At 36.8% G+C, this 17,930-nt stretch overlaps 1 protein-coding gene across 1 annotated transcript; it reads right to left on the bottom strand.

The window, feature by feature from the left end:
- Positions 1–807: 807 nt before the first annotated feature.
- Positions 808–17,465, bottom strand: LOC134263627 (ras-specific guanine nucleotide-releasing factor 2-like; the record flags this gene model as incomplete). Its single annotated transcript, XM_062745997.1, has 5 exons — positions 17,216–17,465; positions 4,507–4,524; positions 2,096–2,174; positions 1,785–1,990; positions 808–890 (listed from the first exon to the last, which is right to left on the bottom strand). Coding segments are annotated over exons 1-5 (434 nt in total), but the record flags the coding sequence as incomplete, so codon positions are not given.
- Positions 17,466–17,930: the final 465 nt, after the last annotated feature.

Raw genomic sequence — 17,930 nt, 5'->3', positions numbered from 1 at the left:
ATTAGCCTGAATATCAATCAATAATGATTAAAGCATGGCTTTTAGCCTGAATATCCATCAATAATGATCAAAGCATGGCTTTTAGCCTGAATATCCATCAATAATGATCAAAACATGGATATTAGCCTGGATATCCACCAGTAAAGACCAAAGCTTAGATATATGTCTGGTATCCAAATGTAATGACCAAAGAATGGATTTTATATGGATATCCATAAATAATGATTATACCATGGATATTAACAAGGATATCAGAGTGTTGATACATGGCTATAAGGCTTCATATCCATAAGTAATAGGCAAAGTATGGATATTATAGCTTTGATATTTACATGCAATGATGCATAAATATTATCCTAATATCCATTAATTAATATTCTTGGATATTACCCACAGAATTGATTATAGTACCAGCTGTGCATTTTATTATCTCATACAGTTTGGATATTGAAAAGAAAATTTGAAATTAAAATATCAGATATTTGCAACATTTTGTTTAAAAATTACCTAGCATATGTGATTTATAAAGGATGATCATAGCAGCTGTTGTCTTGCTTATTGGTAATAATTGAGTCTTAATTGAAAGAAATACAACTTCTTGATCCATATTGGCCATTGATATATAATATTGTGGATGATGTATTTCTGATTCCCAAATGATATTGGGCATTAAGAACACAATGAGATGATTCATGTATCTCAAAGATGATACAAATATTGACTGAAGATTAAGGCAACACTCTAGATTAGTATGACCTTTATACTCTATAATCATGAGACAGAAAGGGGGCGGGGTGTTTTTCTTACCTGACAGATTGAGGCATGGTGACGGAGGATGATTCACTCATTGAGGTATTCAGGAGATCACTGTAGTGCAGGTCTTCTATACACTGTCAACAAAACACAGGAAATGTAAAAACACAACAAACAACTTGTTAAGACAGCATAATCCTGCTACAATATCATAGATATAGTTAGAATGCATGCAAGTATGACATTGATAAATGATTTTTTAAAACACATTATTTAGAGGACCATGGGCCTTATTGATCACCAGAGATCACACAGAAAATTACTTGAGACAAAACTTAATTCTGTCTATTCTTATTTATTTCTGTGTAAAATTATTCTTATTCTTATATATAATGAATGTACACTAAATGGGACTGCAATGTATATCTTGCATTCTTTTTCTTCAAATAATCTCTGAAAGAATCTTAGTCCCTCATATGGATATAATCTTATGCCCATTATCCCCCTGCCCTGCCCTCTAGAAGAAATATTCTGTAAAATTTGCCTATATGCTCTGTCAAGAACAGAAAACATTGACTGACAGTAACACCTCAGACCTGGGCTGCTTTCAAGATCATAAGAGTTTAGAATCCAGGTCTAAAAATACTTGAATGGTATGCTACAAAAAAACATTTATAAAAGCTTTAGCTTGGTAAGCCTAGATATCTAGCCTAGTAGCTATGCTAGCTGCTACAATCTTGAACAGCTAAATCACACCGCAGGTTCAATCATAATATCTGTATACCAGGCCTAGCATAGCAGCTTGAATCTTGAAAGCTCAAATCATACTTTAATTGTTCAATCATCATAAGAGCTAGATAATTAGCATAGCAGCTAGGTAAGCTGCTACAATCTGGAGCGTAGCACTGGGTAGAGTCACCTAGCTAACTGATATAAAGCATTATAAACAGATTTCTATAGTATAAGTTTGGGCTTTGTTTTTACACTGAGATAGAACAAGTGGGACTATTGTTACAGATCTGAGTAACCACCTGACTGATGTCGGAGCACCACGCCAGTTTTTCCTGGCGAGTGGCTGCCACTAAAGTTATGGATGTCCCGTTTCCACTCTTGGTATCCACTATAATTTTAAAGTCTAGTCCATTGTAATCTGTGCGCGTCTCCTTCTCCCCGGGCTGGATAAGGGTGTTTAGGGAGCTGGTACTTCGGATGCTGTCTATGGAATCTACCGAAGATGCTGACAAAAAAATAATAAATTATAGAATTAATACACTGAGTTAATTAAAAATATTAATCACATTTGAGGGCTAATGTAATAACAAATAAAGTTTTAGAAACTCACTGTCTGGGTCATTTATAAAGGGTTCTGCTCCAGGGTCCTCTATTAGTGTACAATCAATTAGGGGGATCTTCCCATAGTGCTGAAATACAAACATAAATTACATACATTATCTATCAAAACAGACCTTAGACATGTATCAATTCAATAGAAATGAAGATAGTTTCTTGACTAAGTTTATTATGTGAGTGTTATTTGTATCAAGAAATCAGAGCAGTAGATACCACATCCTGGCTATAAAATTAATGAAAGAACTGAGATGATCATTTTACAAGGGTATACTCCAACCATGCTGTGTAATCTATAAAATGGATCTGAAATGTAGTATTGCTTCCTACATTATTCTGTATCCTGCCAAGATGCAGTGTAAAATTCATCTGAAATACTGCCTCCCTAGAGCTACAAGTTAACATGTTTAGTCCAGTGTCACTGTAAAACTCCATACTTCAAAGTTGTGGGCTGATGTATGAATGAAGTGGACCAATCGTATAAGTTGTGGGCTGATGTATGAATGAAGTGGACCAATCATATAAGTTATGGGCTGATGTATGAATGAAGTGGACCAATCGTATAAGTTGTGGGCTGATGTATGAATGAAGTGGACCAATCGTATAAGTTGTGGGCTGATGTATGAATGAAGTGGACCAATCGTATAAGTTGTGGGCTAATGTATGAATGAAGTGGACCAATCCTATAAGTTGTGGGCTGATGTATGAATGAAGTGGACCAATCATATAAGTTATGGGCTGATGTATGAATGAAGTGGACCAATCGTATAAGTTGTGGGCTGATGTATGAATGAAGTGGACCAATCGTATAAGTTGTGGGCTGATGTATGAATGAAGTGGACCAATCGTATAAGTTGTGGGCTAATGTATGAATGAAGTGGACCAATCGTATAAGTTGTGGGCTAATGTATAAATGAAGTGGACCAATCGTATAAGTTATGGGCTGATGTATGAATGAAGTGGACCAATCGTATAAGTTGTGGGCTGATGTATGAATGAAGTGGACCAATCGTATAAGTTGTGGGCTGATGTATGAATGAAGTGGACCAATCAAGTAAGTTGTGGGCTGATGTATGAATGAAGTGGACCAATCAAGTAAGTTGTGGGCTGATGTATCAATGAAGTGGACCAATCGTATAAGTTGTGGGCTGATGTATGAATGAAGTGGACCAATCGTATAAGTTGTGGGCTGATGTATGAATGAAGTGGACCAATCGTATAAGTTGTGTGCTAATGTATGAATAAAGTGGACCAATCGTGTAAGTTGTGGGCTGATGTATGAATGAAGTGGACCAATCGTATAAGTTGTGGGCTAATGTATGAATGAAGTGGACCAATCGTATAAGTTATGGGCTGATGTATGAATGAAGTGGACCAATCAAGTAAGTTGTGGACTGATGTATGAATGAAGTGGACCAATCGTATAAGTTGTGGGCTAATGTATGAATGAAGTGGACCAATCGTATTAAGTTATGGAATATGGACTGATGTATGAATGAAGTGGACCAATCAAGTAAGTTGTGGGCTGATGTATGAATGAAGTGGACCAATCGTATAAGTTGTGGGCTGATGTATGAATGAAGTGGACCAATAAGTTGTGGGCTGATGTATGAATGAAGTGGACCAATCGTATAAGTTATGGACTGATGTATGAATGAAGTGGACCAATCAAGTAAGTTGTGGGCTGATGTATGAATGAAGTGGACTAATCGTATAAGTTGTGGGCTAATGTATGAATGAAGTGGTCCAATCGTATAAGTTATGGACTGATGTATGAATGAAGTGGACCAATCAAGTAAGTTATGGGCTGATGTATGAATGAAGTGGACCAATCGTGTAAGGTGTTGGCTGATGTTTGAATGAAGCTGATGAGCAGATTTCAAAGTTGTAAACATCTGCATCACTATTTATTCCTGAAGATTATTTTCATTGGTTTATGGGATTATAGATATCGTATTAATTTGATGAAGAAGGTTACAGATGAATGTAAACACAAAAGGGTATATAATTTTGACAGAGGTAGAGATCATGCTTTCTGGAGAAGGGTTGGTTTCTAATTTTATAGATATTTTTGTAGATATTTACAGGTTTGGTGATCAGAAAAAAGAACAGTTGAAAGAGAATGTAAGAGAATGGCTAATAATTATATCTCTACATCACAACAGTCATACATTTGTGTAAGGATTTCTTTTGACTTTTGTGTTTTAACATTCTTAATTAACATAAACAATTGCATTAAAGTGATAGGTATTCATACTACACTAAAAAAGGTGTTTAATTAATAATTATATACATAATCTTATTGAACAACAGAAATTCAGGTGTGATTCTACAAAACCCCTAGAGATGTGTCAGTGGTGAAAAGTGTTGCCATAGAAACACCAGGTACGAGAACTTTTTCCTTACCTGCCTTTTAGGCAAAGTCTGAAGTTCAAATTAAAGTACAAGACTTAGGAAACAATTTAAAAAATTGATAAATTAAAAGTATATTTTAAACTTATATATCATATCAATTACACTACAATCCTCAATCATTTAACATGAAAGGGTTAGTTACAAAAAAGATCGAAAACCAACTCTTTTCTAATAATTACATCACACAGTGAAATACAATAGAAAACAAACATTTGCAATCAAAATTACAGGCACATATTGAAGCACTTTATCTGACTTAGCCTGAGTTTCAGAGACTTTAGAACCTTTACCTGAATTAACCTATATCTGAGTCTCAGAGAAGCAGCACCTTTACCTGAATTAACCTGTGCCTGAGTCTCAGAGAAGTAGCACCTTTACCTGAATTAACCTGTGCCTGAGTCTCAGGGAAGCAGCACCTTTACCTGAATTAACCTGTCTCAGAGTAGTAGCACCTTTACCTGAATTTACCTTTGTCTCAGTCTCAGAGAAGTAGCACCTTTACCTGAATTTACCTTTGTCTCAGTCTCAGAGAAGTAGCACCTTCATCTGAATTTACTAGGGATGTCAATGGAATGCAGAATTGCTAATCGGTTAACCACAAGACGTTCCGACAGATTAACCACTTAATCATTTCAAAATACACATTTTCAAAGAACATGTACCTCTTTCGTATGTACACAGAAAAACTTAAAAAAGATGACAGAAGTTAAAAACATTCCATTTGTCTCTTTTTTGTATCAGAAAACTTCATTTTTTATTTCAGTTTCAAAATAAATGAGAAAAAAACAACTTAGAAAATTCTCAATCTAATTTTTAGAGCAGATGTCATGCAGGGTAAAATTGTCAAAATAATCAAAACTAAGTCTGAACTGTAGCCCTTAATTTACAATGTTTGGCAAATAATTTAATTGGATAGAAAACTACATACAACAAACATACCATTTCACAGTGCTCTCATTAAATTAATTATCATGATTGAAGAAATACAGGACAGTCTGGTTAAAAGCATGGTGTTTGCACAATAATTGCATACTGCTACGCAAATTGTCCTATAACTCCATGGTCTAGTCAATACAGAGCAGAGTTTCCGAAAACTATCGGTCCTACCGGCAAAACCGATAGAAAATCGAAATGTCCGATGAAATTCGCTATAGTACCGGTCCGAGTGACCGATTGTGGTGAGGGCTTGTCCTGATTAATTTATTGTACTCTGAACTATTGCAATGTCTTCATAAATGAAAAATTTCAATGCAGCATGCTCCTATTCCTCGTAAATAGCCATAATCTTATCCATTTTGCAATTCTGCTTGACTTATTTACTTCAAAAAACGATCGTTTTTTTCCTAATCCGAATTTCCTCCATTTCTCGGTTAATGATAAACACATGCATTATATAGGTCATGGAGTGCAATGCCCACTGAGAAAACGTAAAGATCATTTAAATTTAATTGTATTTTGAATTTCTATCATAACTGCTATTTATATATGATTCAATTTTACAAGTGAGAATTAAACTGTTAATTTTAAAAAGAATTCTAGGCCTAGTAACCTTAAGAAATTCTCTTTTTCAAGAATTAACTTTTATTAGAATTAGTTTTTCTTTCCCCCAGTATTTACATAGGGCTAGTGACTTTAGCCTATGTGGGCTGGTGACATGCTTGAATTAACCCTGGTATCACAATCAATGTTGGTGAGTCACGACAAATTTTACATATATGATTCAATGCTATTTGTTTTGAATTAAATCTGATATGAAATACACACTGTATATTCTAAAATTTATTCGGACCGATAGAATATGCTTCGGACTGGTAGAACGCATTAAGTCATCAGTCCGAATGACTGATAGAAATATTTTGTTTTCGGAAACTCTGCAGAGAGCCATAATTATCTCCAAATCAGTTTGAATAGTTTTTTTAAATGCCAAATTTTCAACCACATGTGCAGCGATTTCTTTTTTAAAAATAATTTTAAAGAAAATAATATTCAATTTTATTTTTCCTGACCGTAAAAGTATTGTTGGCAAAAAAAGTGGGAGGCAGCCCCCCCCCCCCCCCCCCCCCCCCCATTGCTACGTCCCTGAAAATTACAAGAAATACCCAAAAAATGCATAAGTTAACCTGTGTCTAAGTCTCAATGAAGTGTACAAAATTACATTTCCCATTATAACAATTAACTATAGCAAGAAAGTCTTACCTGATGTAAAGACTTAATCTATTCAAAACTATACATCTTTTAAATTAAAAATTAATAGAATTTAAAAATCCATTATGACACTGATAAAATCATTGTCTAGATATCCTGTCTGTATGTGCAGAAGTGAAAGTCTCTTCAATCAAGCCCTGCCAACTGTTACCTCGCTCACAGGAAAAATATCTCAGTTGTACAGGATCACGATCATCCCGTGTCCTTGAGGGTCTACCTAGGCCAGCCTCCAGCTGACCTCAGACTGCGAGCGGCTGCTCTGGTTCACCATATTGGAATCCTTCCTGGAGCAGGCCATACAGGGTTATACAGAATGAGGGGATGTGTAACACATACCCTGGCAAGGCTCTTCTCAGAAAAAACAGATCAATGAACGATCAGATCTGTCAAAAACAGATGTCCGAGAAAAATTAAAAACACACACACACACTGTGTCATATCAAGCCAGGTATTCTGTTAATTAGTCCACAACAATCAATAAAAATCGCAGCATGACAACTGAGCTAGTGTATATATCCAAAGATTACTGTAAACTGTATGTCAAATCTTTATTTACGAATCAATTATGAATTAAAATTGATTCTTTTGAAAAAAAAAATCTATTTTTATTTTTACACTTTCTTTATATTCTACTGACATTAGCTTTGAATCCAGAAAAAGAGAGGAATTTGCTTGAGGTTTTCTATTGACGTCAGTTTGGTGATTTTCCTATTTAACTTATTGTAGCTGACCAGTATAAAAAAAAAAATTAGTAGGACTCAAAGTTCTACAGATATTTATACTACCTACTACAACTCAAAATCAAGCCTTATGAACTGACATTGCTGCAATTTTATGGCTACTTAAAGTATTCGAGCATATTACGTTCATGAGTAACCTCAGAGTTTTGTAAAATTGAAAATTAGTGACCCGTTAGTCTGTGTGTGACCATCAGTTAACTTATAGTGTCAAGTAAGAAAGCAAGACCGACACAGAGACTTACTGATTTCATTACCCCTATCCAATATACTGTATTTGTACTTAAAAAAGCGGTTTTCATAGTTTAGCGGCATTGGCGCAGACATCGATGCGCTAATTCATGAATACCACTAAAAAAAAATTTATAAATATAATACATGGAACGGACATGCCTAGCGCTAATTCCTGATTACGCCAAAAACCCCATACTCAGCGACTGCACTAAATTTTGAATACACCAAATAAAGTACAAGTACAGTAACCCTTTCTGCATGAAGAGGTTTATTAAAATGTCAGTACACATGAAAAAATTCATCTCTATGAAAAGAGAACAACTTGTTAAATGTCCTGATCCAGGAGAGTAAAGTACCCCGGTAGGTGAAAACTGTAACACCACACAGTCTTACATCAGTACTAAGAATCCCTTTGTAAAGGTAAAGAAAAGGAACAGCACTAGACCGGACAAATCCTGCAAACAATCCAAAATGTGAATAGAGCAAAAAACATGGCCCCCTGGAATCAGCTGGGATCAGGCCAGGGAGAGGAGTAAGCTTCCCCTGTCAACTGGTCACAACCAGGAACCCTCAGTGTTGTAAACAAGAATCATCTGTAGTCAAAGTCACTTGTAGTAAGAAAATAATAGCCTGACACTTGGTATGAAACATTCCAAAAAAGATGTTGTGAGGTGTGTTGTATTTGTATTATTTCATCTTGTATATTATTAGTAACATTAAGTTTCTTGAACATTCCAGAGTGGTCAACATGTTCGGTCATTTTTCTAGAACATTCTTGAACTTTGTGCATGTCCAGAACTTTCCAGTAATATCATGTATTTACAATTTCTAGAATATTCTAGATTTATATTACTGTATAAATACCCTGTCAATTCGATGCAGAGATAGAATTGTCGTATAAGCATCATTGAGGTATTACTGGGATATAATTTCACTGGGACATGGTGTGCAGCAACGGACACTCTGATGTATGTATTTTTAGATTTTTGCTAAGTTTGACAGAATGATTTGTATATTACTGTAAATAAATTATTGTTAAGTTTAAATTGTGTTATTGATCTTTGCTGGCATTTAGGGTTATTCTGACCCATAACAGAATTGGGGGCTCGTCCGGGATCAAGAATTTCTTGCACTTTTGCAGTTCATTGTCAGAATTTTGTTAATTAAATTGTTAAATTTGATTATAAGCCAGCAGAAATCAACATGTTGTTTTCGGTCACAGACTTTCTTAGTTCACCAAGTGTTCAGGTTTTTGATACGTTAAAAAAGGATGACTTGATCGCATTAGGTTTGCATTTTGGGTTAGATGTTAAATCCTCTCAGAGAAAGGAAGACATCAGAATTAAAGTTGCAAACAAACTAGTAGAAGAAAAAATACGATCTTCCAGAATATACAGTTAGATCAGAGTTAGGCTCTTACAAAATGGCAGACTATCAGTTTCAATTAGAGTTAGAGAAAATGCGATTTGAAAGAGAAAAATTAGAAAGAGAAGAGCGAGAAAGAGACAGAGAAAGAGAAAGAGAAGAACGAGAGCGTGAACGAAAATTTGAATTAGACAAATTAGAAAGACAAGAGCACTTTGAGTTAGAGAAATTAAGATTACAGCACCAACCAGAACCGTCATTTGTCAAGAATGAATTTGACGCAGCAAAAAATATTAGATTAGTTCCAAAATTTCAAGAAAAATCTGTAGACAAGTATTTTCCCCAATTCGAAAAAGTCGCAGAAAATCTTAAATGGCCACAAAATGTTTGGTCAACAATGTTACAAAGTGTACTGGTTGGCAAAGCAGCTGAGGTATACTCTGCACTAGGGGTAGCTGAAAGTTCAGACTATGAGAAGGTCAAAGCAGCAATATTAAAAGCATATGAATTAGTACCTGAAGCGTATAGACAAAAGTTCAGAAAGTATAGAAAGTTTGATAATCAAACATTTGTTGAATTTTCACGAGAGAAAGAAGATTTATTCGATCACTGGTTTAGATCTAAGAAACTTGATAAAACTTTTGCTAATTTGCGCCAAGTCATCCTGGTAGAAGAGTTTAAGGAATGTGTTACTCAAGATTTGAAAACACATCTAGAAGATAAGAATGTTAAAACTCTTGAAGAGGCAGCAGTCATATCTGATACTTATGCTCTGTCTCATAAAAAGAATTTTGTATCAAGATCTCAGACTAGCAGTAATTCTACAAATTCAGACACATATAAAAAGAGTGGTTCAGGGTCTCAGTCTTTCACAAGTTCCCAGTCTCCATCCCAAGGTGGTTCTAAGTCCGGTCCAGGACGTTTTGAAGGATCTTCTGGAATAGGGTCGCTTCCTACTTGTAGTTATTGTAAGAAAAAAGGTCATCTGATCAGTGAATGCTTTAAACTTAAGAGAAACAAGAGGCCCAGGGGCCACAGCGCTCACCTGGGCACATTGGCTAGGAAAAAGCACATATCAGATCAGAACTGAAAGTTTATTGGGGGGGGGGGGGCTTGAATTTTAACCCCCCTAGGGGTTCATGATTTGAACAAACTAGAATCTACACTACCTGAAGCTGATTCCATATTAATATCACTAATCATACCTTTGAAGTACTTGAAAAGATAATTTTAAAAGGTTTTCCTATAAATCCCTATGTAAAACTTGGGTCAGCTATTTTGGCCCCACCCTAGCCCCAGGGGCCATGATTTGAACAAACTTGAATCTACACTACCTGAGGATGATTTCACATGAGTTTCATCTTTCCTGGCCCAGTGGTTCTTGAGAAGAAGATTTTTAAAGATTTTTCCTATATATTCCTATGTAAAACTTGGGTCGGCCATTTTGGCCCCACCCTAGGCCCGGGGTCATGATTTGAACAAACTTGAATCTACACTACCTGAGGATGATTCCACATGAGTTTCATCTTTCCTGGCCCAGTGGTTCTTGAGAAGAAGATTTTTAAAGATTTTTCCTATATATTCCTATGTAAAACTTGGGTCGGCCATTTTGGCCCCACCCTAGGCCCGGGGGTCATGATTTGAACAAACTTGAATCTACACTACCTGAGGATGATTCCACATGAGTTTCATCTTTCCTGGCCCAGTGGTTCTTGAGAAGAAGATTTTTAAAGATTTTTCCTATATATTCCTATGTAAAACTTGGGTCGGCCATTTTGGCCCCACCCTAGGCCCGGGGGTCATGATTTGAACAAACTTGAATCTACACTACCTGAGGATGATTCCACATGAGTTTCATCTTTCCTGGCCCAGTGGTTCTCAAGAAGAAGATTTTTAAAGATTTTTCCTATATATTCCTATGTAAAACTTGGGTCGGCCATTTTGGCCCCACCCTAGCCCCGGGGGTCATGATTTGAACAAACTTGAATCTACACTACCTGAGGATGATTCCACATGAGTTTCATCTTTCCTGGCCCAGTGGTTCTTGAGAAGAAGATTTTTAAAGCTTTTTCCTATATATTCCTATGTAAAACTTAGGTCGGCCATTTTGGCCCCACCCTAGGCCCGGGGGTCATGATTTGAACAAACTTGAATCTACACTACCTGAGGATGGTTCCACATGAGTTTCATCTTTCCTGGCCCAGTGGTTCTTGAGAAGAAGATTTTTAAAGATTTTTCCTATATATTCCTATGTAAAACTTGGGTCGGCCATTTTGGCCCCACCCTAGGCCCGGGGGTCATGATTTGAACAAACTTGAATCTACACTATCTGAGGATGATTCCACATGAGTTTCATCTTTCCTGGCCCAGTGGTTCTTGAGAAGAAGATTTTTAAAGATTTTTCCTATATATTCCTATGTAAAACTTGGGTCGGCCATTTTGGCCCCACCCTAGGCCCGGGGGTCATGATTTGAACAAACTTGAATCTACACTACCTGAGGATGATTCCACATGAGTTTCATCTTTCCTGGCCCAGTGGTTCTTGAGAAGAAGATTTTTAAAGATTTTTCCTATATTTTCCTATGCAAAACTTGGGTCGGCCATTTTGGCCCCACCCTAGCCCCGGGGGTCATGATTTGAACAAACTTAAATCTACACTACCTGAGGATGATTCCACATGAGTTTCATCTTTCCTGGCCCAGTGGTTCTTGAGAAGAAGATTTTTTAAAAATGCCATTAATTTTTCTCTAATTCATAATTATCTCCCCTTGGAAAAGGGCGTGGCCCTTCATTTGAACAAACTTGAATCCCCTTTACCCAAGGATGCTTTGTGGCAAGTTTGGTTGAAATTGGCCCAGCAGTTCTTGAGAAGAAGTCGAAAATGTGAAAAGTTTACGGACAGACAGACAAACGGACAGACGGACAGACAGACGGACAGACGGACGCCGGACAAAATGTGATCAGAAAAGCTCACTTGAGCCTTCGGCTCAGGTGAGCTAAAAATGACTTTGATAAAACTCAACCACATGCTTGTGCGGCAGTTAGAGGAGATAGAGAAGCCTTAGTTTCGATTTGTTCTGACACTCCTGATGTCCAGGGTTCACAGTCCAGTTCTATTGATTCTATGGAGGATTATAAGCCCTTTATGTCTCAAGGATTTGTTTCACTCGGTGACTCTAGCGAAATAAAACCTGTCCAGATTTTGAGAGATACTGGTGCTGCACAGACGTTATTGTTAGAGGGCGTGCTTCCTTTGTCTGAGCAGACTTCTACTGGTGGGTCAGTTTTATTACAGGGTGTGGAGCTAGGCGTCATTGATGTTCCCCTGCATAGAATTAGTTTGAAGTCAGATTTAGTTACTGGACCTGTTATCGTAGGTGTTCGACCTACTCTTCCCGTTCCAGGCATTTCTTTGTTGCTAGGCAACGATTTAGCTGGTGGAAAAGTTGTACCAGATCCTATAGTTTGTGAGAAAATCACCCCAGATGTCATGTGCGATGATGAAGATGATGACATTCTTCCAGCCTGTGCTGTTACTAGAGCGATGGCCAGAAGACGAGAAATGGAGGCAGACCATACTCAAGCCTTTGACGAAACGAATTCCTCTGTTGATATTGATTTGAATGACACTTTCTTATCTGACCTTGATGGCACTCAAACCAACATGGAACCACACAATATGAAGAATCAAGAGAAGAAAGAACTTTTACCAAAATTTGGTGGTGAGGATGATGAGTTGCATCCACTAGTTAGCCAAGGCAAGGACATCCTCAGCCGAGAACGTTTACTCTCTGAACAACATAAAGACCCAGATATCATTCAACTTAGTAAGAGGGCACTTCCACCAGAAGAGGCTACTAAAGTTGGAGAATGCTTCTATATGAAAGATGGCATCCTTATGCGAAAATGGCGACCACCTGACGCTTCCCCAGATGAAGTGTGGCGTGTTGTTCACCAGATAGTGGTCCCACCTGCTTATCGTCGAGATGTCATGAGTTTAGCTCACGATACACCTATGGCTGGTCATTTAGGTATCAATAAGACTTATAATAGGATTTTGAGTCATTTTTATTGGCCTAAGCTAAGGAAGGATGTTTCTGAGTTTTGTAAGTCGTGTCATGTCTGTCAGATGGTAGGTAAACCGAATCAGAAGATACCATCCGCCCCTCTCCAACCAATTCCAGCTTTTGAAGAACCGTTTAGTCGAGTGTTGGTGGATTGTGTAGGACCTTTGCCTAGGACCAGATCTGGAAACCAGTATTTACTTACCATTATGTGTACATCCACTCGGTTTCCTGAAGCCATACCTCTTAGGAATATAAAGGCAAAGAGCATAGTTAAGGCCCTAACCAAGTTTTTCAGTTTGTAGGAGCACCCAAGGCAATTCAGTCGGATCAAGGCTCAAATTTTATGTCGGGGTTGTTCCAGCAAGTCATGCATGAGTTGGGTATTAGGCAGTATAGATCAACTGCTTATCATCCTGAGTCCCAGGGAGCGCTAGAACGTTTTCATCAAACCCTAAAAACAATGCTGAAGACCTATTGTTACCAGTATGAGAAAGACTGGGATGAAGGGGTTCATCTTGTACTATTTGCTGCACGAGAAGCAGTCCAGGAGTCTCTTGGGTTCAGTCCTTTTGAATTGGTGTTCGGTCATACAGTTAGAGGTCCTTTGAAATTGTTGAAGGAAAAGTGGCTGACTGAGACTAGTGATCTTAATCTTTTAGATTATGTGTCTGATTTCAAAGAAAAACTTTACAATGCTTGTAAATTAGCACAAGAAAATTTGAAGAGTTCTCAGATGAAAATGAAAATGTGGTATGACAAAGATGCCAGAAATAGGGTGTTTAAGCCAGGTGATAAGGTTCTTGTATTTTTACCTATTCCTGGTCATCCTTTACAGGCCAAATTTTATGGCCCTTATGAAATTGAAAGCAAGATCAGTGATGTAAACTATGTGGTTAAGACACCAGGTCGACGTAAAGAGAAACGGGTTTGTCACATTAACATGTTAAAAGAGTATTTTGAAAGGTGTGACCGAAATTCTGTAAAACCAGTTTCCACTTTAGCCAACGCTAAGACTGTTCAAAATTGTATTGAGAGTGATACGAGTGTAGAGATGAATGAGAAAGATTGTAATCAGAGTGTCTGCTTGAAAAACTCAGAAATTTTGGCTGATTTTGATGCCAAACTTGGACATTTGAACATTCACCAAAAAGAACAAGTTAAAAACTTGATGAATGAGTACCATCAAATCTTCTCGGATGTTCCAAAGAAAACTAATGCAGCTTGTCATGATGTTATAGTTGGCGACGCTCTGCCTATCAAACAACATCCGTACCGTCTCAATCCAATAAAATTGCAGTACCTAAGAAGGGAAGTGCAGTACATGTTGGACAATGACATTGTTGAACCTAGTAAAAGTGATTGGAGCTCACCGTGTATTCTTGTACCAAAACAGGACGGTTCGTACCGATTATGTACAGACTTTAGAAAGGTGAATTCTGTTACCAAAACTGATTCATATCCAATACCTAGAATTGATGACTGTATTGACAGCATTGGAAACGCCAAATTTGTCAGTAAATTTGACCTGTTGAAAGGCTACTGGCAAGTGCCGTTAACAGAAAGAGCAAAAGAAATATCTGCTTTTGCTACACCAGATGGACTTTATCAGTATAAAGTAATGCCTTTTGGCATGAAAAACGCACCGGCTACATTCCAAAGGATGATTCACTCCCTTCTTCAAGACCTTGAGGGATGCGAGGCCAACATTGATGATGTCGTCATATACAGCGACACATGGGACGAACATCTCCGAATCATGCGTGCTTTATTTGACATTTTAGCTAAAGCAAACTTAACTGTGAACCTTGAGAAGAGCGAATTTTGTCATGCCTATGTAGAGTATTTAGGTCATAAAGTAGGTCAAGGTTATGTTACACCCATTATGGCTAAAGTGGAAGCTATTGCAAAGTTCCCGATTCCTACAAACAAGAAAGAGTTAATGAGGTTTTTGGGCATGGCTGGGTTTTACAGAAAATTTTGTCCAAATTTTTCCTCAGTACTTAGTCCACTTACAAATCTTTTGCAGAAGAGGGTTAAGTTTGAATGGACAAAGGACTGTGAAAAATCCTTTCATAAAATCAAATCTGTCCTTATGAGCAACCCAGTTCTGTCAACTCCAGATTTTTCTAAGCAATTTAAGCTTACTGTTGATGCTAGTGATGTTGGAATCGGGGCAGCTTTGTTTCAAGAACATAGTGATAATGTAGATAGAGTTGTTTCTTATTTTTCAAAGAAACTTACAAAATGTCAACACAAGTATTCCACCATTGAAAAGGAATGCCTTGCTTTGTTGTTAGCCTTACAGCATTTTGATGTTTATCTGAATGTTACATTGCATCCAATTCTTGTGTATACTGATCACAACCCCCTGACATTTTTGCATAAATTGTCAAACAAAAATCAAAGACTGACTAGATGGAGTTTGTTGTTACAAGAATACAACATAACAATTAAGCATATCAAAGGCAAAGACAATGTTATTGCAGATGCCTTGTCCAGAGTATCGTGAACATATATGATTTTGTATTAATGTACATATATTTCATTTTAACAATATAAGTTTTCATTGACATTCAAACTTTTTAAGGGGGGAGGTGTTGTGAGGTGTGTTGTATTTGTATTATTTCATCATGTATATTATTAGTAACATTAAGTTTCTTGAACATTCCAGAGTGGTCAACATGTTCGGTCATTTTTCTAGAACATTCTTGAACTTTGTGCATGTCCAGAACTTTCCAGTAATATCATGTATTTACAATTTCTAGAATATTCTAGATTTATATTACTGTATAAATACCCTGTCAATTCGATGCAGAGATAGAATTGTCGTATAAGCATCATTGAGGTATTACTGGGATATAATTTCACTGGGACATTGTGTGCAGCAACGGACACTCTGATGTATGTATTTTTAGATTTTTGCTAAGTTTGTACTTAATGATCTGTATATTACTGTAAATAAATTATTGTTAAGTTTAAATTGTGTTATTGATCTTTGCTGGCATTTAGGGTTATTCTGACCCATAACAGAATATCCAAACAATTTGTTGTAAATTTTGCAAACAAAGACATTTTATTGACCATAGTCTTTGCAAAATACTGACTTTAAAACAGACTGTCAAAAAACCCAGTAACATCAATTCATTTGACAGTAGCCTGCTATGATAAAAAAGTTGATCCTACACAGAAAATGCTCTTGTGTGCCAATAGGTTGGGAGACATGAGCACAAAGTGCTGAGTATATCTGGAAATTTTTGCTGTAGATAAATTTTTAGTGAGTTCATTGCATTCGCAAAAATATTTTTCTTAAAAATAAATTGCCAATAAGAAAATGTAAACAAAACAGTGGTCATTCGCAAAATTTTGAAACACGAAACAAAAAAATTAATCAACAGCATTTTGAACTGAATTCACAAAATAAAATCAATGTAAAAAATTCCAGATTTACGATATTCATTATTAGAATATTAATGAGGAAAGATGATGAATCAGTGAATTTAACATTGGTAAATAGTAACAATTTCTACCTGAAGTATTCACAAACATTTTATAAATATATTTTAGCCACCACTTTTCCAAAAATAATGCACATTAAACAGGACTAAAAAAAGAAAAATCTAACAAATGACATTTCTATTGAATTGGATTCACAAATTCAGAGAATGGTATATAGTAGTTGGTAAAAGATATAATGTACCTATAGCATTTTTTTTTTATTTTGTAGTCTACAGTGGGGTCAATATGATCCAAACCTATACTTGGAGACTATACTACATAGAAATACTTTATACTATATAGACTTACTTTGGCAAAACGAAGCTTGCAATTTGATGCTCGGGATGTCATTCTAGGTGACTACACTCTACAGACTTACTTTTGTGTGATGTAGCCGGCCGTTTGTTGCTCAGGATGTTATACTTGGTGACTACAGTATATAGACTTACTTTTGCGAGATATAGCCGTCCGTTTGATGCTCAGGTTGTCATTCTTGGTGACTACACTATATATACACTTGCTTTGGAGAGATGGATGTAGCTGCCCATATGCTGCTCAAGTTGTCACTCTTGGTGACTACACTATATATAGACTTACTTTGGCGAGATGTAGCCGGCCGTTTGATGCTCGGGTTGTCAGAAGCATATGATTGGTGAAGAGGAAAACCTGACATATCACCTCCTTCTCCTTCCGATCTTTGATGGGCCACAAACTGGACTTACTCTTCTCATTAAAGACTTGAATAAGGGGACCTGTATAAAAAACGTACAATATGAAAACAAATCAAACTGTATCAATCAATATAAGATGTCCTATCCAATTGCTTGTCCCTTTTTTGTAGGTAACTGACATTGACATTCACAAAAGTTCAATGACTGACAGAAGAGTGGCATTAAGTGGTGTCTCTTGGGCATGTGCAAAGGATATTGGGAATAGGCCTGCCACCTAGTGGTCACCTTTGACCTAATGGCCATTCTTTACTGAGCATAATTGTCTCCCCTTTTTGTCTGTGCACTCTCTAAATTCCTGATGTGTTAGATATGTTAGGAATAGATCTTCATGATCAATATAATGAGATTTTCCAATACTTGGTTTGTGTGAGGATAAATCTGTCTCATGATTGTGAAGCACACAGCAGACTCTACATAAAATCAATAGTGTTAAATCTTAATTGGGATGGCCTTGTTTGTGGTTCGGCTACAGCCTATTTGTAGTAAAGAGCTAGGCAAGATCACCAGTCAAGCATCAACAAATCGGCAATTCTACCAATTCTATCATAGAGCTCTGACTACAAAAATCCTGATGCAACATC

This window comes from Saccostrea cucullata, unplaced genomic scaffold, assembly GCF_032062105.1.
Source record: "Saccostrea cucullata isolate Sc308-1 unplaced genomic scaffold, CSIRO_AGI_Scuc_v1 ctg11204, whole genome shotgun sequence".
NCBI lineage: Eukaryota > Metazoa > Mollusca > Bivalvia > Ostreida > Ostreidae > Saccostrea > Saccostrea cuccullata.
This window is presented reverse-complemented; position numbering and strand designations above follow the sequence as displayed.